This window comes from Alligator mississippiensis, chromosome 4 (genome assembly GCF_030867095.1).
Source record: "Alligator mississippiensis isolate rAllMis1 chromosome 4, rAllMis1, whole genome shotgun sequence".
Taxonomy (NCBI): domain Eukaryota; kingdom Metazoa; phylum Chordata; order Crocodylia; family Alligatoridae; genus Alligator; species Alligator mississippiensis.
Window position 1 is genome coordinate 56,341,295 of NC_081827.1, and position 25,880 is coordinate 56,367,174.

At 41.2% G+C, this 25,880-nt stretch overlaps 1 protein-coding gene across 12 annotated transcripts in view; it reads left to right on the forward strand.

The window, feature by feature from the left end:
* Positions 1 to 25,880, forward strand: part of NRCAM (neuronal cell adhesion molecule) — a 241,568-nt gene that overhangs the window by 138,371 nt on the left and 77,317 nt on the right. For 10 of the 12 annotated variants that reach the window (XM_059725993.1, XM_059725991.1, XM_059725994.1 and 7 more), the window contains 8 exons: positions 3,043 to 3,148; positions 11,034 to 11,230; positions 12,272 to 12,394; positions 14,255 to 14,425; positions 14,876 to 14,932; positions 17,241 to 17,352; positions 18,475 to 18,659; positions 20,375 to 20,506. In XM_059725993.1, coding sequence (XP_059581976.1) covers positions 3,043 to 3,148; positions 11,034 to 11,230; positions 12,272 to 12,394; positions 14,255 to 14,425; positions 14,876 to 14,932; positions 17,241 to 17,352; positions 18,475 to 18,659; positions 20,375 to 20,506 — 1,083 coding nt within the window. The remainder of the gene's footprint in view (positions 1 to 3,042; positions 3,149 to 11,033; positions 11,231 to 12,271; positions 12,395 to 14,254; positions 14,426 to 14,875; positions 14,933 to 17,240; positions 17,353 to 18,474; positions 18,660 to 20,374; positions 20,507 to 25,880) is intronic. The other 2 variants (XM_059725992.1, XM_059725988.1) reach the window with 1 other exon arrangement.

Sequence of the window (25,880 nt, forward strand, 5' to 3'; positions counted from 1 at the left end):
GGCAAATTGGCTAGAGGGTCGCACCCAGAGAGTCGTGGTGGATGGGTCGGTCTCGACCTGGAAGGGTGTGGGCAGTGGGGTCCCGCAGGACTCGGTCCTTGGACCGATACTCTTTAATGTCTTCATCAGTGACTTGGACGAGGGAGTCAAATGTACTCTGTCCAAGTTTGCAGATGACACAAAGTTTTGGGGAGAAGTGGACACGCCGGAGGGCAGGGAACAGCTGCAGGCAGACCTGGATAGGTTGGACAAGTGGGCAGAAAACAACAGGATGCAGTTCAACAAGGAGAAATGCAAAGTGCTGCACCTAGGGAGGAAAAATGTCCAGCACACCTACAGCCTAGGGAATAACCTGCTGGGTGGCACAGAGGTGGAAAGGGTTCTTGGAGTCCTAGTGGACTCCAAGATGAACATGAGCTGGCAGTGTGACGAAGCCATCAAAAAAGCCAATGGCACTTTATCATGCATCAGCAGATGCATGACGAATAGGTCCAAGGAGGTGATACTTCCCCTCTATCAGGCTCTGGTCAGACCGCAGTTGGAGTACTGCGTGCAATTCTGGGCGCCACACTTCAAGAAGGATGCGGATAACCTGGAGAGGGTCCAGAGAAGGGCAACTCATATGGTCAAGGGCCTGCAGACCAAGCCCTACGAGGAGAGACTAGAGAAACTGGACCTCTTCAGCCTCCGCAAGAGAAGGTTGAAAGGCAACCTTGTGGCTGCCTATAAGTTCATCACGGGGGCACAGAAGGGAATTGGTGAGTATTTATTCACCAAGGCGCCCCCGGGGGTTACAAGAAACAATGGCCACAAGCTAGCAGAGAACAGATTTAGATTGGACATTAGGAAGAACTTCTTCACAGTTCAAGTGGCCAAGGTCTGGAACGGGCTCCCAAGGGAGGTGGTGCTCTCCCCTAGCCTGGGGGTCTTCAAGAGGAGGTTAGATGAGCATCTAGCTGGGGTCATCTAGACCCAGCACTCTTTCCTGCTTATGCAGGGGGTCGTACTCGATGATCTATTGAGGTCCCTTCTGACCCTAACATCTATGAATCTATGAGTCAGACTGAGAGAACAGCACATATTTTTAGTATTTGCATAAGAATTTTAGTTATCACTGCTGTTAAAGTTACTTGTTATGCATATCTTACTATTAGAGTGCGACTTTTATGTTTTTGCAACTCTGCATCCTCTGAAGCCTAATCAGTTATAAGATATAATGAGTATGAAAATGTTTACAAAGCTATGATACAAAACCATCCCAGGCTTTTCCATCCCAGGAAGCATCTCTTAGAATGATAAGGAAAGACCATTTCTCTTTTTTTTTTTTTTCTTTTCAAAATATGTACAAGAGCTTTTTGAATGTGAATGTGCACTGTAATGAATAATTTATGAAAATTGCCAAAATTTGCAAAGAATATTGGCTCAAATTCTGCTCTGAGAATATCAGAACAGTAACTTCCTTTTAGTATGACAGACAGTTGCACTGTGTGGTATTGGAGCACTTTGTGTGAGAGGCTGAACACTCTCACTGCCCAGGATATCATTAGGGACTTTGTTATTAAGACACTTTCAGATTTTGAATTACTATCTAGAACTGGATGAAACTTTTATCACTGGAAAAAAGCAGATTTGATGACAAAACACATAACAAATTTGTTTTAATGTCACTGAAATTGAAATGTTTATTTTGACATTTTCAAAATGAAAGTTTTAAAAAAATTTTCTATACAGAATGACCTTTTGTTTCCATATTCATATTCCCACCATATTTTAAACTCTAAAAAGATAATAGGTCAAATAAATAAAAGTGTGTGTGTGTGTGTGAAGGGATTTTATAGAATTTTCCCTGCTTTTCTAAGCTGAACAGATTCACAGATAGAGCTCTGAATTACAGTTATGGTGTTCATCTGGCTGTCACAGTTATGTAAACAGATCAGTAGATTTGTACTGAGACATTGCACTTACATTGTATACAGCTCCATTTACCGCAGAATCTGATGAAGTGATTTTGGGTTAACAAAAGCTCATGCATCTCCGATGGCCTGATACGGTCCATCTCTACCCTGCTGTATCTCCCTTTATCATGAAATTTACAGTCTAGTGTCCCTGCTGCATCTCCTTTTGCCATCAAATTTACAGTCCAGGGTATGCAATGAAATCTAGCCAATTATGAATGGTTTCAGATTGATTGACATAAATTGGCATCAACTCCTTTGCCAGGAAAAGGGGTTTTTATCATCCTAATCATTCTTGCAGCTTATCTGACCCTAAGTATTCTTGTCTTCTCCTTCTCCTCAAAATCCCCTTCAGTTTTGTGCATGTTCAATTTAAGGAGAATAAAAAAGTACAAGAAAGCAATAATATTTGTTTGGAATCCCAAAATGCTCATCTCTATCAGAATCAAGTTCTTTCTATCTTTAGCTAGATAAGCTTACTTTTCCCCGCACTTTGATTATGGTCATATTTTCAATTAAAAATGTCTGTAAAAATTGTTTTACTCCTGAACGTAGCTTTCACTAAGTTGTGCCTCAGTGATACATTAAACTTGTTAACATTGAAAGATAGTGCAAGGCTGATTCCCACCTGGAATGTCTGAAATGCCTTCAAAATTTATAAACTGAAAAAATTCCACAAATATTTTGATTATTTTGTACATTGGAAATTAACTTTTTTGATGTGTACATAGGGCTTTCAGTTGTTTCTTTTGATGTATGTGCTGGCTTTCAGGGTGTCCTTTGACTTCACAAATATTGATTGAGTTTCATGATGTCTTAAACAAGGAATATCTGCTAAAATTTTGAGACAGCTATCAGGCTACTGTAAATCATCAGGGCACCACTGAAGTCAGTAGACAGACGCTGATTTACAACAGTAGAGAACTTGACCCATTGAAAGCAAAGGATACTTTAATGCCAAATATTTGTTGCTAATTTTGTGGCTGAATATATTTCTGCGTTGTGTGCTTATAAAACTAGTTTCTTGGTACCTTTAAAATATCTTTAAGTTTCTTCCTCTCTTTCTTAATTATATTCCACAATGAAGTGTCACAGCCTCCAACGATAACTCAGCAATCTCCAAAAGACTACATTGTTGACCCCCGGGAGAATATTGTAATACAGTGTGAAGCAAAAGGAAAGCCCCCACCTAGGTAAGTACTGTTCTTGTTGAGTTTTCTGTTCAAGCAGGAAATAACGTGAAAAAAATCTAGAATAATGCACATGACATCTTGCAGCATTTCAAAGCAGTTTGAGATGCTGCAAAAGGCATGCTGAAAATGGAAAAATGTTCCCCACACTGCGTATTTGCAGCACGGACTCTAAATTTGATACCTGGAAATCCAGATAACAAAAAACTCCCTGGGGAAAAGAAGCAGGGCATGGCACGGTCCAGGACTGTGCTCTGAGGCAACCCAGAGATAGTCCTCCAAAGAGACACTGGTATCTGGTCAGAGCATGTCTATGGTGCTTCTGCTGCCCTAGCATGCTCTTTTAGCATGTGGGGCAACCAGATGCAGGGCAAAGCTGTGGAATGATCCAGACCTGGGAGATGGCCCAGGTAAATTGCCAGGGATGTGTGGGTGGAGGGGTTTATGGGTGTGGTGTGTATTGGTGGGTGCTGCCAGCTCCAGGGGCTGTGCACTGCAAGGGGCGGGGGGGGCAGGTGTGTGGTCCCCGCTCAAACCCCACATCCCCCTCACACGCCCCTCCTACAAACCCCACATCCTTCCTACACCTACACACTCACCCTTTGCCCCTCCACATCCTCCTTTAACCCACCCACACAGCCCACTCACCTCCATACCCACCCACCTCCCCCCACATCCACCTACACACTGCACACAGACCCCTCTACATACCTCGCAACCCCCCACATCCCCCCATCACACACACAGCATGCCCAGCTGCCAGACAGAATGAAACCAGCTGGAAGGAACTGCAGCTGCAGGGGCAGCTGTCCCCACATCCTGATTAGTGAAGGGGTCAGGGAAAGCTCTAATTTTTCTATAGTGAGAAAGCCAAAATCAAACATCAAAGCATATCGATATTTAGAATTTATTTTATTATGATGATAGAGGCACTGGTATGCTTCCAAATTGCTTTAAAATTGTAAATATTTCAATAAAGCTTTGCCCAACTGATAGATCTCTCTCTTGTGTCTTGTGCACCACACACGTGTGCACTCACACTCTCTCTCTAGTCTATATATGTCTATATGTCTATAGTGGCCTTTTGTTTTAATTGTGGAAGAACATGGATGTTGGGATATTTTAAAGAGTGAATTTGAGATTTTTTTTAAAATCAGAGAATGTGCAGTTTTTAAATAAGTAACACCAGGATTCCTGTTAGTGAGGCAAGTGGCAGGACCCAGGCAAAGGAGCTTTCCCAGGGCTGGACCCAGGACCCAGCTGGAGGGCAAATGAGGGGGCTGATCTCCTGGCCATTTGGGGCCAGGAGGACATGCTTTGAGTGTTCAAAGCAGGCCACCACACTGAGAACATTTTCCAGGCGATAGCTGCCCAGATGGCAGGCGGGGACACACTTGACAGCAGTGCCACACAAAGGCCAGCTGTGCAGCTACACCCCACTGGCAGCTGGCCTAGAGGTGTAGATGGTTCTGCTACAGTGCCTGTGCCACAGTCTAGGTGGCTGTACGGTCCCTGTCCAGGTCTGGTAGGTGTGCAGACATGGGGCTGCAGATTCAAGGGGGCAGATGGTGTTGCAGGTGGCAGCAGGTCACAGCCAGGCAGCAGCCCCCACTGCCAGACTGCTGCAATAAGTAGAGGGTAGAGGGGCCACTGTAGGTCAGGGCTGATGCAGCAGTCCCACTGGCACAAGGGGCTAGTGTTCCCATATGTCAACTGGCAGACCTCAGAAGCTCTTGAGAGCAAATAGCCCTAAGCTGGTCATGAGGGCAGCATTTATACAGATCCGGGAGGAGCTGGGTCAGTTTGCCCCAAGTGGCACGACTTGTCACACACCAAAGTGCGTGTTCAGCTGTGTGCGCTGAGGCAAAAATCTTCAGCCCAAATGTGTGCCACTTCTATTTGAGCTGCTGCAAGCACATGTACCTGCATGTGTGGATGCACCCCATGTGCCTACATACACAAAGATTTAATATAAGCAGAAAAACCAAAAACTAAATATAAATGGAAAATAGAAGAATTGGAATAAATCCTTATACAGTAAAATCTCTGTTACCTGGCACCCCCAGGGTAAGGGGATTGCCGATTATGTAAAAACTCTGATTATCTGAAATAACCCAGCAGGGTTTTCAGATAACACAGAACTAGGGGAGCCAGGGTGTGGCAGTGGCCACACATGGAGTGGTAGCAGTGCAGGGTGGTGAATGATGTCAGAGGCTGCCACGTGTGAGCTTTTCCCTGCCCACTCTCTTAATAAAGTATTTCGGTTGGTGAAGTACTGGATAACAGAGATTTTTACTGTATTTATCATCCTTATAATTTGAGCTTGTTATCATAAAAATAATTGTATTAAGCCACCTCATCCCATAAAAGTAAGACTGACTTGAATACCAGAACCATAAAAGTATTATAAAATGTATAATATTGCAAATGTTAACATCCTTTGGCCCTTTTCAGTAGAAAAACCAACAACATATTTCAATAAAAGGGGTAATGTGAATGCTTATGGAAGACTTTACAAAGTAAACCACAATATATATATATTGATAGGTCTGATCATATTCCATTCTTATACATGATGGTGGAATCCCCAAAATGCAGGTGGTAACAAGATGTGTGTGTAGTATATTTGTGAGGGCAAAACTGAGGAAGGAAGTCTCAAATTTAACCAAGGCCCCCCACATTAATTTGCTTGAATTATATCCTCCCAATTTTTAAATTATGCAATTTTGTGAGCTAGATCTTGAACTACCTAAGCAAAATGTAACAAGTGCATCAGTTTGAATTTACTGTACATGTTCACTAGAGGCTAGAACCTGAATTCTGGCATTATAACTCATGAGAAATGATTGGGCTATCAGCTCTAGGTACCAGTTTAGGGAAGCAGAAAAATAGGAGCCTCTGCCATTGCTTCCCTGATTACCATGCCGTTGGTGGCAGGCCAGCTGCAGCTGCTGCCCAGTTACATTTCTGCTGAATTTTTCAAATATTGCTTGTATTAAGTATGCTCAAACCAAACTTATCCTGGCTTCTCACCAAGCAGGACTTTTCATGCATTCACTTCTCCTTTTCTCCTGGTTGCTGGAGAAAAGAGATCTCTTCTCTTATGATCTCAATGTAATGTCAGTAATTCAGAGGTGAGGGTGCACCATGATTTCCATTTTAACAAAAATAATAACATTCTTTAGAAATGGTGTGTTGAGTTGAAAGATGAAATTGAAACCCTCTGCAGTCTTTGAAGTGCCTAACTTTTCTAGGCAGACAAGGTTCTTTGGGTGAATTTGATATCTTTTATTAGACCAACTTAACTGGTTGGAAACAATTATTAGACAAGCTTTTGGGTTTAAAAACCCTTCATCAGGCTAAGGAAGTTTCAGCAGTTGGTGTGTGCTCTTCCTGGATGGAATGAAAAGTAAAGAAGCCAGGCTGGGCTGGTATGCATACAAGACAGGTAGTCAGTGAAAATGTAGATTGAGGCATGAGAGACAGGCTGGGGGGTGGGGGAGGGCGGGGAAGAGAGAGAGGGGGGATGAATAGTGGAGAGATACCTGGGGAGTCAGATGTCAGGCATAAATGTCATAAATCCAATGTCTATGTTTAGTCCATGATTTTTAGTATCCAGGAGGTTGATGAAGTGGAGTTCATAGGCTCATCTCAGGGAAGTGTTTTGTAAGTTTCATTTGAGGATCAGGACTGAGAGATTGGAGAGAGAGTGGTTTTCTTGTGAGAAATGTGCCCCCACAGGTAATTGGGTATTTCTATCTTTGATAGATTTCCAGTGTGCATTCATTCTGGTGCGCAGTTGTTGTTTGGTCACTCCTACATATTTTCAATCAGGGCATTTGGTGCATTGGATGAGGTATATTACATTTCTGGAGGTGCAGCTGTAAGATCCAGGAATGCTGGTGGCTCTGTTGTGGGGTGTAGTAATTGTGGGGTGGTGGAGATGTGTTGGCAGGTTTTGCATTTCTTGTCATGGCACGGTCTGGATCCTTTTGGTGTGCTCTGGGCCTGAGGAAGTTTGCTTCTGATGATGAGGTTAGCGAGGTTCGGTGCTTGTTTGAAGGCTAGGATGGGTGGCTCTGGGAAGATCTCTTTAAGAATAGGGTCTCTTTCTAGTATGGGTTGAAATTGTTTGAAGATTTTCCGTACAGGTTTGAGAGAGGGGTGATATGTCATAACCAGCGGTGTGCGATTTGTGGGGTTTTTTCTTCTGTACTGCAGCAATTCTTCACGTGGTATCCGGGTGGCTCTTTCAAACGTGCTATCTATCTCTCTGGAGGAGTGTCCTTGTTGGGTGAAAGCCTTTTTAAGATTGGTGAGGTGGCAATCCTGGGTGTTTTCTTCAGAGCAAATTCAGTGGTGTCTGAGGGCTTGGCTGTATATCACAGCTTTTTTGGTGTGTTTAGGGTGATTGCTGGTTCTGTGCAGATATGTTGGTCTGTGGGTTTCTTGTATACTGTGGTCTGTATTTTAACATTCTGGATACTGACTAGGAAATATCAGGTTTTGTTGAATCAATCCTAAAACTGCTCGTCACCCACAGAGCAAGTTTAGTACAAGACACTACAGACTTTCTACGGAAACTTAAAAACATAGACCACCTTCCCAGCAACACTTTTCTAGCCACCATGGATGTTACCAGCCTATATACCAACATCCCACAGTAGGATGGCATCCAAGCCTGCCTTACATATCTATAGGAACAAGATTACAACTCAGAATACAGACCCAAAGATATTACTGACCTTATACACTTCATCCTCACACACAATTTCACTTTTAATAATCAACACTTCCTTCAGATGATGGGAACAGCTGTGGGCACCAAAATGACCCCACAGTATGCCAACCTTTTTATGAGCCACCTGGAAGAAGACTTCCTCAAGAACTGCGCCATCAAACCCTTGTTATACTTAAGATATATCGCTGACATCTTCATCATTTGGACTGAAAACCTACAATCTCTGATTGACTTCCATCAGAAATTCAACAATCACCATCCCTCCATCCAACTTTCTCTAGAATACTCTAGCACCAAAATCTCCTTTTTAGACATGATGATCAGTATCCAGAATGATAAAATACAGACCACGTTATACAAGAAACCCACAGACCAACATACATATCTGCACAGAACCAGCAATCACCCTCAACCTGCCTGACATCTGACTCCCCAGGTATCTCTCCACTATTCATCCTCCTTCTCTCTCTTCCACCCCTCCTCGCCCCCCAGCCTGTTTCTCACCCATTGACTCCTCAATCTACATTTTCACTGACTACCTGTCTTGTATGCATACCAGACCAGCCTTTGGCTTCTTCACTTTTCATTCCATCCAAGAAGAGCACACACCATCTGCTGAAACTTCCTTAGCCTGACGAGGGGTTTCTGAACCCGAAAGCTTGCTTAATAATTGTTTTCCAACTATTTAAGTTGGTCTAATAAAAGATATAAGATTCACCCAAAGACCCTCGTCTGCCTATGTCCTTAGACCAATACAGCTACAGCCTACACACCTGTAACTTTTCTAGTGCATTTTCTAAAAATAAACACAATCTGAACTTATTTCCAAAGATACTTCGTCACCAAAATGCTTGATAGATCCATTAAGTGAACAAGAGGTGCACTCATTTAAATCTGGTAGTTCTGAGTCTAATCCCTACAGAAGCACATAAAGATTTGAAATTAAGTGCTGTAAAGTTCATCTGTAATGTGTATATTTAGATTTCTATATAGCCATCTAATAGTACCGAAAAAGATATGTGAACACTAGGTTTAAGGATCTGAGCCTGAGAAACATTGAAAAGCAGCATCAGGAGATGTGAGCGCTCAGCATCTCAAGGCTGTTGCATTTAACGTGTGATAAGTCACAGCATGCCACATGTTTAGCCAATTAATGGCTCAAAATGACAAACCTGACTAGGAACAGATGTTCAAAAAGCCTGAGCCTGAATTGATTCAATCTTTGCAGGTTAGTCTAATCTGGCTAGGTTGAACTGGTTTGTAACTGCACAGACATCCTCTTTGGACTGAAGAAATACAGGCAGATGCCTGCAGTGGCTCAGGCTAGAAGCCGGGGAGTGCTAGAGCAGCCCTCCCTTCCCTTTGATAGTGCTGAGCAGAGGGGGGGGTGTGGTCAGGCCCCAGCAGGACGCTTTGATTAAGGAGACATGTCCCTCCCTCCCCCTTGCTGCTTCGGACCAGTCCAGCAGGGAGTTGATAACAGTATTTAGCACCCCATCCAGAAAACAAAAGCCTCTCATTAGTTCAAGCTTTTCTTAAACAACTTTGTCCCAGGAAGGAACAGAGGGACCAGCTGACCTGTTAATTAGCTCCAAAAAGCCCTAAGTAGACACTGTTCTATCTGCCTTACACAGACACCTCTTAGCATTATCTAGCATACCACATGCTGGCTACTGTGTGTGCTTTGGGAGAAGGGAGAGGGGAATCCCTGATTAAGCAGGTAGTGGTGGGGCACTGGGGCAGGGGAAGTCAGGCAGATGCTGAACAGAGGGGAGGGGCCAGCTCAGCTTTCTGGAGCAGAGAACACCGTCCAGGGCTTCAAAGCATCTGGGATGCTAGGGGACTCTGTTTTAAGTTAAACTAAGAAGGTCACTGGTTTGTAATGCTCCTTAAATTGAATGGCAGGTGTCCCAGCACTAGGGCTGGCTCTGCCAGATCTGGGCAATCAGCTGATCATCAGAACTGAGGCTGGGGCAGCCCCAGTATGGGATACAGCTGCTCTTTGTCCAGTTGCTAGGATTGGGCTGGGAGCAGACCTTAGTCTCAACCTGAGACCTGGGGCAGCACCGGGGTCCAGGACATGACTGCCCCTGCCTGATCTCTTGGTTCTAGTTCAGATGGTTTGGCCCCAGCAGTTGCACGTGTGGGATCTGAAAAATTTCATGCTTCATTCCCCCAAAATCATGCATCCTGCCATGCATGTCTGGTAATACAAAACAATGGCAGAATGCACAATTTTTGTCATGGGGAATAAAGTTCCTTACACTATTATATTTGTCTGACAGAGGGTTCATAATCACAACCTAATCATTGCATTAATGTATTTTAGCAATTCACAAACTACACTTTAGAATGTATGTTTGCAGCAGTAAGGTTTGCATACTATGAACCAGCTCTGGGTTTTTCTGGTTTGTTTTTTATTTCTGTTTTTTTTAAGATGTCTTCATGAATCCTAATTTTTCAGAAGCCACTTTCTAAAACAGCCACTGCTTTGTGTAATACCAAAATAAGCCTAGTAGATTAGTTATGGACTAGCAGAGTGCAAAATTTCATTTAAAGAATCACGATTATTTGCATTGAAGTAGTAAAAAGCAATCAGACCTACAACATGGCCTTTTTATTAACTTCAGTAACTTAAAAAAGGCACAGGCCAATTAAAGACAGAGTCTCCTGCTGAGACCTTATATGACACTTTTCAGCCCAAAGCAAATTTTACAGTCATCTTATAAACCCTTTCATTGGAGTTATAATGGAAATGCTAATGCATCTTTAACAGTATCAGTTCCAGCAGACCTCACTGTATCATCTTTAGTGGAAAATTAGAGCAGTTTTTTCCTATGTGGATAGCTTATAAATCTCTAAATGTAACTTTATAGTACAAATACAGACCTTAAAAATAACACCTATTAGCAAGTTTAGCCAACACTTTAATCTTAAAGCATGGTCAGAATGTGTGATAGATACTGTATTTTAATGGTGTTGTAGAGAGCATTTCACTTGATACTTGAATAATCCAATGGTATTTTTCTTAAACTATATTTATGCTATGGACAAATTCTACATTTTACTCGAGAGGAATTTTCTAAAATGGTTTTTCTTCTTTTTCCCAGATTTTTAATAAGCATTTTCTTCTTGTTATAACTGTAGCTTCTCATGGACACGTAATGGAACTCATTTTGATATAGATAAAGATGCACGGGTAACAATGAAACCAAACTCAGGAACCCTTGTAATAAACATAATGAATGGTGGAAAGGCAGAAGCATATGAAGGCGTGTATCAATGTACAGCAAGGAATGAACGTGGAGCAGCAATTTCAAATAATATTATTATACGACCATCCAGTAAGTGGAACTCTGTGGTTAATCATGAAGCATTTATACTTATTTGCTTTGCTGTAAGTTCTTCACTTGAATCATTTTCTTTTTTCATTTGTAACCAAACATTTTGGTTACAAAAAACAAAATGATATCTTTTTAATCATCAAAACACTCTTGTTAGAAGGTATTGCATTTTTCCTGATGTCCCTGATGTTCGTATTGTAGTACATGAAAAATTATCAATATTCTCCAAAATTCCCTAGTAAATACTTAGCCAACCTATTTTCCTGGGGTTCAGTATGCTTGGATAACACATCATGTTTAAAGTTGTGTAATGTACAAAACACCGAAATTAGAAAAATATATTTTCGATCCTAAATTGCCATGGTATGAACTTTGTATTAGATCTTTTTTTGTGAAACAAATATACCATACTCTTTTTTTAAAATAGCCCTAACATGGAGTAAACTGAGGCAATTTTTTTGTGATATGATATACCTTTATACCGTAAGGTCACGTTGTATCATGTATCATATGATATACCATACCAATGTATTTTTGGTTGATTGCTTTATCCATTCAGCTGCAACAACCATGAGCAAAGATTTCTAAAATATTTTATAGTATCAAGTTTAACCCTCTCAGCTCCTGAGACCAAATATATTTCTTAAATTTGCACTGATTTCTCCCATGTAGTAACTTTTCAGTAATCTCTAACTTTGGGTTTTTTTACTTCATTTTTTCTAATTGTATGTATTACTTTTCACATTACTCAGAATCAAACTTCTAAGATACTTAGATAGAAATTTTAGTGATTATCCAAAGTCATTCCTTTTTTGTTGATTAAGTTGATTAAAGCAATAATTCTCCAAAACTATCAATGCAAATATAATTAAATGTTTCTTTTTTCCAAAGAGAACACAACTGCTCCAAAGTGGAAATTAAAATCTGTGTACATTTCCTAAGACTTTTCCTTTTAATGTGTCTTGCACATAGCTCTACCTTATCTTCTGGAATTTTTTCTCAATCCATGATTTATATGAGTATTACAATTATTTTCTACAGGATCCCCATTGTGGACTAAAGAAAAACCAGAACCAAAACAAGTTCAAGAAGGTGATTCTCTAGTACTTCACTGCAGACCTCCAATTGGATTACCACCCCCTATAATATTTTGGATGGATAATTGTAAGTTTATAACAACTTGATATTGAGAAGAATTTTCTTAATGTTTTATTAATGTTCTAGATACATTATAATTACTTATCAAGAGTTAACAGCAGCTTGTATGTTTTCTTATCGAAGTAAAAATCCAAACTTTTCTTGAGCAAGGCTTCCTTGATTCCACAGAGCTGAAAAGACTAGGCTAGCAGAAAAGCTACTCAAGAGCAGTGCAGGCAAGGTACATTGGGAATGTCAGTGAATGCCGTATGGATTTATATTTTCTAAGATGTTATTCAGGAAGAGGTGAGGAAGTTACAGAAAATACTTTAAAAGATTTATGTAGAATTTATTAAGTGATGAACCACTACAGGGCCAAGTACAGACAGTCAGAAATCCCAAGGCTGAATCAATTCAGTCTTTGCAGGTTAGTCTAAACTGCAGAGATTAAACTGAGAAAAAAATGGACAGACATTTATTTTTGATTCAGGAAATGCAGTCATGTGCCTGCTCAGGCCAGAAGCCGGGGAGCATTAGAACATGGCTTTCTGGCACATAGCCACCATGGACTGTGTGTTCACTTCCTCCTCTTGCTGCCTGCAACGTCTCTGGAATCTGCAGTATCACAGAATCACAGTAGCAGGACTCTGCAGGGTTGCTCATCACTTCCTCTTCCTGCTTCCAGGTTCCTCTGGGATTTCTAGTTCACAGTCATAGTCAGCACTGAGTTTGAGCATGGGAAAGGGTATTTAACCCTCCTTCCTGGCCCTAGACCCAGCCAGGGTTTGTCTTGGAGAGGCAGTCCCTGCCTCCCTCTCCCTTACCCCAAACCTCCTCTGCTGGAGCAGACGGCACAGCCCAGCCCAGGGTTGGAAACATGCTGGGATGCTGTGGGACCATGATTTAACATGAATCAGGAAGAGGTCTGGGACAGAAGTTTCATAAACCGTTTGACTAGGGTTACCATGCATCTGGGTTTTCCTGAACATATCCTCTTTTCAGATCCCCCAGTCTCAGTCTGGGTGTTTTTTTAAAATGCAATCAAATGTCCAGGATTTTACTCTGCTCTCAGCTTCCCCAGCAGGATGCTGCTTGGGGCTGGGGGCAGAGTGACTAGAGGCAGGGCATACATACATGTGGCCAGCATGTAGCCAGGCAGGGGGTGGGAGCAGCCCAGCAACTGGATGCAGGTAAGTCAGTGGGAGGCGAGGGTTGTGTGTGTGTGTGTGTGTGTGTGTGTGTGTGTGTGTGTGTGTGTGTGGTGGGGGGGGGCATAGGTCCGGGTTTGCATGCAGGTTGGGGGAGATGCATGCCCTGGATGCATGCCCTTCCAGTGGGGGAAGGGAAAGGAGGAAGGGAGCTGCATGGCTGCCCCAGCGGCACTGGGGCTGGTGCCTGTGCTCACAGGGGTAGGGCTGGGGGGAGTAGAGGGCTGGGGGTCGGGAGTGAGGGGCATCAGCAGGGCTGGGGTGGGCTGTAGGTTCTCAGTGAGGAGCAACAGAATGGGCAAGGGCAGTCCCCTGCCCCCCTCCCACCCCCCCAGTTATATATCCCCTCTCCTCCCGCACGGCAGGTGTCCTCTTTTTTGGAACCGTAATTATGGTAACCCTAGCATTTGACCCATATCAGTTAAGCCTGATACCACATTCAACCAGGTTTATCGTAAACCAGTTTTAGCCATTTTGAAACTGGTTTATGTGCGCTGAACTTATGTTCTGTTACAGGTTTATATGTTTTTGTTTACTTACACCAGTTTATGTTTAACTTCCGTATCTAGCCCAAAAGGCACAAAGGCAGTTGAGTGTGGAGCCTGCAGACATTATGTTGGTATTTTTTGTGTGTGTGCACATTATAACGAAAAAAATGTGTGCATTTTGTTTTATTTAGCATTCCAAAGGTTGCCTCAAAGTGAGAGAGTTTCCCAAGGTCTAAATGGGGACCTTTATTTTTCTAATGTACGACCAGAAGACACCCGCGAGGACTATATTTGCTATGCAAGATTTAATCATACTCAGACCATACAGCAGAAGCAACCCATTTCTGTGAAGGTTTTTTCAAGTAGGTATTTAATTTTTTAATTTTAATGTAAATGTACAATCATCTGTGGGGGGGGGATTGCTTGCTGGCTTACAGTTAAAAAGCTTTATATGAGAGACTTTTGTATCTCAACTACAATGAGTAAGAAATTAAGTCTCTAAGGTTATTAATCTTCCATTTATATATATATTTGATAAAATACCTTTTTTTCAAAAATATATCTATTTTATAACATTTTACTTATTTAAAAATCTAATGTAATAAATAATTCTGATTGACATTCCTCTGTAGATACTCCGGGTTATAATAGTTGTGACAATCCAGATGAATCAATCAACAGATCTTTGCAATAATATATTGCCCTCTGTTAGTGGTATTAAATGACTTTGACCATATAGATTCTCCTTTGATGCCCAGTACCCTGGTTTACCCCACTTATGTGCATCCTTCACGATATTCTGTTTATTTCAGTGGATTCAATGAATGAAACTATAGCTGCTAATTTGAGTGACAGTGATTTTTATGGTGGTGAGTTACAAGTGATCCCCACTGATACTCCTTCTTTCATAGTAGAATTTAGTTAACTAACTTCACCTCCATGATTATTTAACCTTTTACTTCCCCTTTCCAATTTCTAATATGGGCATCTAATAATACCGGTGATAATATATACTTTATAAAGAGTCTGCACAGTGTGAGTCTTCAAAATATGTCAAATTAATTTTGATGTACTGTCAATATAGGATGCTTACCAAAATATCAATTTTACAGCAAATGAAGCGTTTCACACTGGAGCAGATCTTGCATGTTGTTTTCCTAATACTTTCTGTATTATGCTTTTAAAATCTTTCTCCTCCTATTTAACTGATGCATAGAAATGTACAATATTTCTGGGATTAGGCAATATCACAGGCTGTGTCATAAGTAACGATGGTAGTTTTAAACATTTAACAGATTCACTTAATATTTCATAACTTCTTGAAATTCCATTCATTTTTAATCTTTTTCATAAATGTAAAACTAGAACAATTTAAAATACGAGCTTTTTATACCAGGTGTAAAATTAACTTCACATGAAAAATATATATTTTTTTGTTCATATGTTTGTTTGATTTAATTTTAACCCAGTCTGCTTTTCTGCATTGTGGGCTAGGTCCTCAGCTGGTAGAAATCTGCTAAGCTCAGGTAAATTCAGATCAGTACTGATTTTACATCAGCTGAGGATCTAACGAAATAATTTTACATCCTATATGATGGTGAGGAAATAGGTCATTCTTTTTTCCTTAAGACATTTTTCATAACTGAGATTCTGTAGACATTTGATCTCAATTATTGAAACTCAGAATGTAACAGGTGTGGCAACTTCTTAATTCTCTATATAGAATTAAAATTAGTTGGAGAACAAACAACATGAAATTTCCATGCTGGTGGAATAAATATCTGCAAACAGAATGACACATTGAGTGGAGTGAGGAAAAAGTCAGTTCATTTGGTACATGACTCAAGAAGTCAGTTTTTCAGGATTCTCATAGTTTTGAGTTATGAATACATGTTTTTTTTTAAGTGCATGAACTGAGCAAATTGTTCATTGCCCTGTAGCCATTGACTCTGTTCCTCTTTGTCCCTTTTCCATTCCATTTAAAGAAAAGCTTTTGTATATGAGCATTTGAGATACTTTAGGAACATATTCTTCATCCTTAATCTAGCATTAAATCCTGTGCCCTAGGACACAATGGATGAGCATCCTTATGTTCCTACCCACATTAAAAAACCCCCCAAAACTTCAGATGGAAAGATTCAAAACATTGCATCTTGTAGTAATCACTCGTGTGATTAAGAGTGCTGGGATAGTTTTATAACTTTTATTTCTAGAAAGGTCTGATTTCTGTAATATGAACCTTTAAAAAAGAAGATATGAAGTACTGTAATACACTTAGAATTAAATCAAGCAAATCCAAAGATTTAAAAAAAAAATTAAATATAATGACCAGTGTAAAATACTGGGCTTGGATTTGTGCTTAGGTGTTGCCCTTCCTATTTAATTATTTTTATTGTTAAGAAAACAATAAAGATCCACTTTTTGGAAACACTCAAATTAAAATTAAAATATGTTTTAAGGGGACAAGACATGGATAAGTTTCATAAGAAGCCTTCCCCCCCCTAGGATGGCCTAGAAAATATTGACTGAAATATATTGCACGTTAATGTGTTTTATTGTTCCTATGTTCTTGAATAGAACCGGTTTACATTGGACCAGTTTTCTTTTGAGGGTTTTAGCATAGTTTTGCTGGAAGTAAAGAATGTCTGATGTTGAGATGTTAAGCCCTAGCCCAATTCTTGCAATATGATCCACATAGGTGGATCTGGCACCTATGAGAAATCCCTTTGAAATGAGCGGGGGTTTATGCAGGGTTAGAGAGTAGGCGTGTAACCTTCAGATTGGCAATTCAAGCCCTTTGTTAGTACTAGATAAAATAGTTTGGTCGCAATAATGCTGCTGTGTTCATGCATAGAAAAAGACAGCATTTCCCATATCCAGGTAGGATTCTAGTATGCTTATCCTACTGGTGGAAACTGTGCAGATTCTTAAATGCAAATATTTTAAAGCAAATTAACATGCACAGCAAAACGCTTAGGCTAAATTCTATAATGTTCATATGTGTGAAATCATGTCCACTTAGTGTACATATTACTAATAGTCTTCATGCCCAACTACAGATCTATTTACTGTCAGCATTCTGATACTTTAGAATATATTGGATTTTATCACAAAACGTTTCACATTATTTTTTTCTTATTTGTTCTCATTATTTTAATTTCAATTTTTTAATTTCAGCAAGGTCAGTTACAGAGAGACGGCCAAATCTTTTGACACCAGTAGGTAGCACAAGTACCAAAGTGGAACTGAGAGGAAACACACTTCTGCTGGAGTGCATTGCCGGAGGAGTGTGAGTCATTTTTCTACCCCCAAAGTTTTCTTCTAAATACAAAGAGAAATAAACATTTCAGAGAGAATGTCAGTGCCCAGAAGGTAGCATAATCCTAGATGTTATAGTGCTGGATGAGTTATGTTTACAGAAACAGATGAAAAAATTAAAAGCAGGAGGTTTGTTTACAACATTTCACACATTTAGACTACCTGAGACTTAAAAACATAAATGGAACAGCTCATATTATGCTGACCTTCACTCTGTGCACTTAATACAGTCCAAATTTAATCAGTTTGGTTGCTGAATAAGTGTGGCCTTAGAGTGGAATACCACCAATGCTGCATTTTGAAATGGTCTGCAGAGATATATGGGAGAATTTGTTTTCAACAGCATGCCTGATTCAAGACAGTGTTCTTGTTCCCTCACATCTATGATCCCTAAACACTCAGGTCCCTGACAGATGTTAAATTTATGGCACAGTAAATACACTGTGCCATAAACTGCAACATGCCATAAGTACAAAAAAATTATGGTACAATAAACTGGCAAACCAGATATGCAGATATTTAATGTGGGACATCTTTGTGGTTGGGTTGCATCATGCTTTAATTTGAATGTGTATGATGAACTTGCTGGGGTGGAGGTCCAAGCTAGGACTCCCTGTGCACTTTGAACAGGCTGGGGAGCCTGAGATGGGGAGTTGCTTCCACATTTTGCTCTTCCACATTTTGCTCTCCCACATTTTGCATATTCAAAGTGCATGAATACAGCTGGGTTGTACAGCATGTCTTCACTGGGGGAAGGGTTGGATGTTTCCCATGCTGGAAGGATTCCCTCTGCCCAGTCAGCCCTGTGCTGAACCTGGGGGCAGCCCCTGAGTCAGGACTGGGCTGTCCTCTGTCCTTTGCAAGATGCCCAGTATGTAGCTTGCATGTGCATGGCCTGCACCATGCACCTTTCAAGGGACAGGGGTTGGTTGTATTATGGACCCGCTTTCCTGGTCATGCCTACAAGTCCAGGCCAAATAATTATCTTTAAATAATTATTTTTAAATTTTATACATGAGAAACCAGTGGGCTGAACTCTTGGCATCTCTCTTTTCCCAGCCATTTGATCTCATCTGTGTTTTTGTTTCTCCAGACCCACACCAGTTATTCGCTGGATTAAAGAAGGTGGTGAATTGCCTGCCAATAGGACATTTTTTGAAAATTTTAAGAAAACTCTTAAAATCATAGATGTTTCTGAAGCTGATGCTGGGAACTATAAATGTGTAGCAAGAAATGTGTTAGGATCTATTCACCATACCATTACAGTAACTGTCAAAGGTAATATTAAAATAATGTCAGCATCCAAATTCAAGTTTATAGGGTAATTTATTTTATATGGGGAACATGTTAGAGCAAATCATATCTAAAAGGATGAGTGAGAGCAGTAACTACAATTGAGCAAAATGATCATTGAATCATCTGAGGTTTGCTACTAGATATTCTATCTCTGCTTGCTGTGATAATCTCATTTTAGCACATGTTTTTATTTATTTACCTCTACATTTGCCAAGCAAGGTGGTATACTGAGATGATACTAAAGAGACAAAAATCCATTAATAACCTCAACTAAATATAGTTAGGCTAGATTCCTTTTCCTTTTCCTTTTCCTTTTCCTTTTTCTTTGTATCTTCTTTCCCTCTGTCTCTCTTCATCCTCTCATAACAGTCCCCTTATGCCTTTACTTTCCCATTTTTCTACTCTTTGTATCTATTCTTTTTCTCTTTCTTCACTTCCTCTGCTTTTGGTTCTACCTTGTTCATTGTACTAGTTCTCAGTTCACAGACACTATGCTATGGTATTTACCTGAATCCAAAACAACATTGAATTTAAGACAACCCCCCAGTAATTGGATTCTAGACATGGCAAATGTATCGATTTGTTAAAATTTTCCATGTGTAGAATCCAATTATTGAAGGGTTGCCTTTAAATTCATCCCTCCACTGATACAGAAGAAAAGCAGTGGCAAGGGGGTAGATGGTAGGGTGGGGATAAGAGACAGGGAAAGGAGTAGATGAGGCTCAGGGGGGCAGGGGCAGGCACCAGGGGACAGAGGCTGAGGGAGGCAGGTGCGGGGACTGGGGGGGGCAGAAGTGGCAGGGGGCAGAAAAATGGGGAGGGACGAAGCTGCTGCAGCTTCAGCTCCAGCCCTGACCTGGGCTTAGGGCCAGAGTCAGAGCTGCAACAGCTGTTCTCCATGCCCCTCCCAGTACCTTGTAAGACGAGGGGCTCTTTTCCTCATATTGACTGGGGGGATGGGAAATCTCATCTTGAATTCACATAACTATAGTACTAGTTATAAAGACATTTAAAACAGGTTGATATTTCAAAAGTGCCTGTGAGTTTCTATATAAACTTCATTTAAAAAAATCTCCATTTTTGCTTTGTCTGCATCTGTCACCAAAAATAAAATCTCCATGCCTCCAAAGTCACTGGAAGCCTTTCCACTGACTTTAGCAAGTCAAGGACTTCCCACAGCTTCTGTTTATTCTTCTTCCCCTCTTAAGTGCTAGCTCTTTTGTCTCACCTGTAAGCAATGTCTCCTTTGCCATTCCTCAAATGTTTGAAGAGTGGGGGCCCCCTGAATATTTATTAGAAAGACTACTGTTCCAGCATTTTTACAGATAAATTTAATGAATGTTGCTGTCTTGAAAAAGAAAGAACCTATGAGAGTCAAAGCAGCCAATATATATGTTATTGATCTTCCTTAAATTGAGTAAAAAAATTATCTTATTTATTTAAAAAAATTGAAGCAAACAGCTACAAGGTGCATGATGTGTTGTCTGTCTAAAAACCTAATAATTTATTGCCTATGGTTTGTGTAATCAAAACATAATTTTACCAGTATATTATACATGTTTGCAAACATAAAAATCAGCAAATATATTCGCATCATTGATTTATTTGGCAGTTAAATCTGTTGTGCTGTATGATTTTGATTTTTTTAATAGACTCTTGTAACATTGACCATTAATGGTTTTTTTTTCTAATCACAGCTGCTCCATACTGGATAACAGCACCTAGAAACCTTGTATTGTCTCCTGGAGAGGATGGAACCCTGATCTGCAGAGCTAATGGCAACCCAAAACCTAATATTAACTGGCTAGCCAATGGTGTTACCATAGCAAGTAAGATTCTTAATCATCTTATGGGAAAATGAATAAGAGGAGATAAAGGATATGGACCCATAGGGGATATGAAATATGTATAAATAATTACTGCCTATTTAAGGATGTTTTGCCTATCATTGCGGAAAAAACCCTCAGAAAATGAAATAAATGCGGGCTTGTGCATGAAAAAGCAGCAATTTAAAAAAACCCAACAAAACCTCAAGTATAACCCCTTGGTGACAAAGCTTTTTAATATGCAGCTGCATGTCCTGTTCTATTGCCTGTTAGTGTTACATTGTGGAGGTGGCATCAGAGCAATGGTCTGTGCCACTTTCAGAGGGGTGGTATCAGGGATAGAGCTGCTGATCATTATATTGCCACTGCAATGCTTTTTGCTAGGACCACTCAGTTGCAATCCCATTGATTAACTATATACTTCTATAGCTTGACTAAGTACCACTTCAGGGGTTAGGAATTTGCAATAAGTTCATATTCCAAGCCACAAAATTCACATGCTGTAGCAGTTCTGTCTGTATGAGTCAGCAACTGTCTGGAAAACAGCCCATGCCAAGCAGGTGTCAGAGGAAAGGAACCCCTTAAGCAATGGAACAACTGATTCTGTGTCTGTGACCTAGTGAAACAGATATGAATTGATGTCCCAGTCCTTTTTTTGTTATGGTCTTTCGACTGGCAGCACCATATGACAGACACAAAATAATTGCTATGTATAGCTCATCCTTACTTGAAAAGAAACCAGTTGAATAACACAGCCTGCACTGTGCTGCCAATTATTTTTATATTAATCCAAATCAGCCAGATCAGGGCTGTCCTGCTAATGGCCTGGGACCCCGAGGCTCCAGGTCCAGTCACCACTTCTTTCATTGCTCTCGTGCTGCTGCTGCTGGAGTGTCTGACTTCTCTTCCTCTGGCTTGTGCTTTCTGCCTCCATGCTTGGGGGCAGGGCTGAGGGCTCAGGGGTACCCTGTGTGATATGGGGGTGCAGATATGGCACTGAGAATGGCTCGCAGTGTGGCAGGGCTGGGGAGTTGGGCCGTGCAAAGTCTCAGTAGCTGATTCGATTCAAAGGAGATTCGACCCGATTCAACGGCTGAATCTCTGAATCCAGGTCGAAGCGGGAGACCTGTTAATCTCTCCAAATTGAATCAGAGAGATTTGACAATTTGGGCATAGACACAGCTTTATATGTTTTTTCTACATACCTTCAGGTATCAGGTGCAACTCGTGAACTCTGAGATGGTGGGGTGGATGGAGCATCCCGTGGGTCCCCCGTGCACTGAGTTGTAGACCCAGAAGTGAACCAGAAGTACTTCCAGTCCACTTCTGGGTCAGCTGCCGAGCGCGCAGAGAGGGACTCCCCCGTGCCCTCCCAGCTTGGTGAATGACCCCGGGTGCCCCACCAGACCCAAGAGGCACCAGTTGCCGGGCAGGGGGGTCCCTTGAATACTCCATGGCAGACCCCAATGGATCAGACCCCGCCACCTCCCATGGGATGCTCCATCCGCCCCACCATCTCAGCTTTCACAAGCTGTGCCTGGTACCTTGAGGTATGTAGAAAAAACATATAAAGCTGTGTCTATGGCCACATTGCTGATTCTCTGAATCAGAATCAAATCTTCAGATCTCAGCCTGATGAAGGGTGTTTGTACCTGAAAGTTTGCAAAGAAGATTTTTTCCAGCGATTTTAGTTGGTCTAATAAAAGATTCGGATTTACCCAAAGAACCTTAGAAGTGAGATAAGTAGGTTTCTGTGACTGCATCCACATTAGCAGCTATAGTTGTTTAACTGGATTGCTTAGGCACAAAGCAAAGGCAAATGCCATGGCATCTGAGTGAAAGCAAGATGGAGGGAGGGGAATGATAGAATGTGCTGTGAATCCTGAGGTTTCTTCACATTCCATCTTCACGTTCTCTTGGAATACCAGAAGCTCTTCTGTGAGTTTCACAAGTGCAACATGCCCTCGTGTTCGGTTAGTATTGAAATCATTCAGTTGGGCTCTGCCTGTTTCCAGCTGAATTTTTAATGATATAATTGTAAAATAAAACTGAAGCAGCTGGCTGGGCTGCAGGGCAGTGCTGGGTAAGTTAAACCCACAGCATCATTTCAAAGAAAACCAGCCATATTTGACTATCAAAGCATAGCTATCACCCTGTATCCCACAATGCAACCCCTGTGTCCCAGTAATCTTTTTGCATTTCTTTAATTTTCTACTGGAAAACACAACTGGGAGATACTTAATGCTTCCAGTGTTGTTTCCTTATAATACTGTCAGACAAGGGCAGGAACAATGTTGCAGACAGGACCTTTCCATGTGATAGGCAAAGAAAGAGGCTTAAACACTGAGAAAAGGGAAGAGGGTGGGAAGTTGAAAGGCACTATCATCTACTAGGAGGAACATTAGTAAAATTAGTGGGCCCTTAAAGTAATTAAAAAGAGTAATGATAAATTTTCCTTTAGACTGTTACCTGGTCTAAAAACATCCTTTAAAAAGAAATCGATGTCAAGTCCTATTAAAGTGTTTTTGATGCTTTTATTATGTTTTCATTAATGCAAATTTTAAAAAGAAACTGATAATATGATCATAGGTATGGTCCTGGAGTGATAAGGGCCTAGTCTTTCCATGTTTACTCACTTTAGTAATACTGACTCCCATGCATAGTCTCATTGAGGTCAATTAGGATTACTTGCAGAATAAGGGTCACAAATTCAGGCCATGACTGCTTTGCTGTGTGCCTCAATTAACATTTGAGTTCTGCATTATTCATGCTGCTGCATAATCTGTCATAATTTACTGCTTAAATATTCAGCAGGGTCTCACCAAAGGGAAATCATGCATAAAATGTCTCAACTTTTAAAGAAGTAACAACCCAAATTAAGTGGAGAAGGGAACCCCTGACATAATTTAGAAAAATACTTGTGATACTGCACAAAGGATTAATTTATTGGTTCAGTTATTTATAGCATGGGGTGAGTTAAGCACACATACTTCCAAATTAAAGAAAGCACTGTACTGAGTGTTCATCTTCATATGAAATGCCCTTTCCTTGCATATATTGTTTTCACATTAATATGATTTTTTTTCAGTCTTCTAAGTCTTCACATAATCGCACCGAATTGAAGGGCAGAATGCTAACCCCTAAATTTTCGTTTGAAAGAAAGTCTGATAATTCTTGGATTATTTTATTTTTATATACGCACATGTATGCATGCACATACTCTCTCACTGTCTCTTTCAGACCCATGCATGCCCACACACACTCATGCACAGGAACATAAATTGTAGCCTCCTGGAATGGAACTCTGGAGAAGTGTACAGAAGAACAAGGAGATGGGCTGTGAGGCCCATTAATCATTCACCACTGCTGTTGTCATTACAGCTAGAGCTGTGCAAGTAGGCCAGGATTTGGCCTAATGAGCACAGGATGTGGAAAACTGTTGGGACTGGATTGTATTTACTAAACACTGTATGCCAATACACAGTGGTGGCTGGTACTTAAAGTACATGGAGAGGCAGCAGGTAATCTGCCATCTTCTCTGTTGCCAATTCCTGCTGTCTACTGTAGGTTAGTTCTACAATTTTTTTCCAGGAATAATTCAACACTGGATTCTAATAATTTACACAAATGTAGGGCTGTATGTCATGTGTCCACTCCTTTTTTGTGGGTCTTAACACTAGTGTAAATGTTCTGTGTTCAAGCCTAGAATTTATTTAAAACTAGAAAGCATTAAAACATTCTGTCTTTACTCATTGGTTTGCTACTGTTGTTTCCCAGCTCTGTAATTCCCTAGCATATCCAGACCTATCCTAGCATATCCAGTTAACAAAGGCAGAGTGTGGCGTCTTTAGTGGGCGTGACAGATACCATACCGTCCTCTCTTACCGGGGCCCCTCCCTCCTCAACTCGCCTGCCATGACTTGATGTTATTGGGTGAAAGGAGGGGTTCAGTGATGTTCCTCTTGGAGGGGGACCCGGTGATGAAAATACTTACAGTTGCTTTGCGATGTTCCTCGGGGCTCCCCCTCCCCTACACCCTGTCAACTTGCCAACCGCTTGAGTGTTGGTCTCGCTGTTCCGCCATTCACTGTAAGCCCCTTTACTAAGGGGTTCAGTGTCAGATTCGGCACCAATCGGTTGCCTGGATGTTAAGGTATCCAGTGCCCCAGACCCTGGTGCCAGAGGGCTGGGCTCGTGTTATCTTGCGTCTCTCTCTCTCTCTCTCTCTCTCTCTCTCTCTCTCTCTCAGGGAGAGATCTCAGAGAGAGAGAGATGCTCCTATAATCTCTGAAACTCAGGCAGCCAGGGACCAATCCTCCCCAGCCTAGTGCAGGGACACTGCTTCCCCTGCTCCAGGTGCAGGCGCAGCGCCTGCAGCAACACTTCTGCCAGCCACCAGAGTCATTGCCTGCCTGACGTGCTCACTGCTGGCCTTCTTCCTCACTCCTCTCCCCCCTGCCAGCTTCTGGCAGGGTTTTTAACTATTCCTGCGGCGGAGTCTCCTGCCGCCACCATTGGCCTGGCGCTCCCCTGCCCTGGGAGCAGCTGTTTGAAAAGCCAGCAAAATGCCAGCTCACGCAGCTGCGGTGCCGGTTCCTGCTCTGGCCACGCACCTGAAGGTAAGTTCTCCCGGGCATGGGGGGTCTGATTATCCCACGCTGGGGCTCGGAGTTTCCCCCAGCCCCCAAGGAGCCTGTGGGGGCTTCTCACCACCACACAGAGTATCTCCAACATTATGCAAAAACTTAACCATGATCCATTTCAGTGTTACACTTGCTGTTCACTACACTGGATCGTATGCTTATAACTTTAACCAGGGAAATGGCTGACTATTTATAAAAATGTTCATATTGTTTGCATGTAATTTATGAATGTGATCTTTTGAAAAAAGCAGGAGGTAAAAGAAAAGGATAGTTTTGCTGTTAGTAGTAATGACTGATAATATTTTCCTTTTAAATTTTCAAAGCACATCTGTTCATCAAGAGCACTCTGTGAGAGAACTAGAAGAGAGCAGGATATTTCTCAATCTATATCAGAAGGAAAAACTGCTTCTTGTTTTCTTAGTATTAATTCTCTTTATCCCATTCCTGCAATAACAGCAGCAGGATCTATTATATCGTAAGAACACTGCTCATCTATGAACTATCTCTGACATTAGTGTGCAGCGCCACATTTGGGATTACATTTGTAAAAGCCAGGATTGAATTGCACAACAGGTTACATTCACTGTAAACTGTGCCTCATCAAATCAGTTGGAACACTGCAGCTGGAATGAGAGATGTTCATTGTCAAAATCTAGATCAAATATTTGTGTTAATAATTAATAGTCTACTGTTGCAAAATGATAACATAATTGTGTTTTAAAAGAAATGGGCAA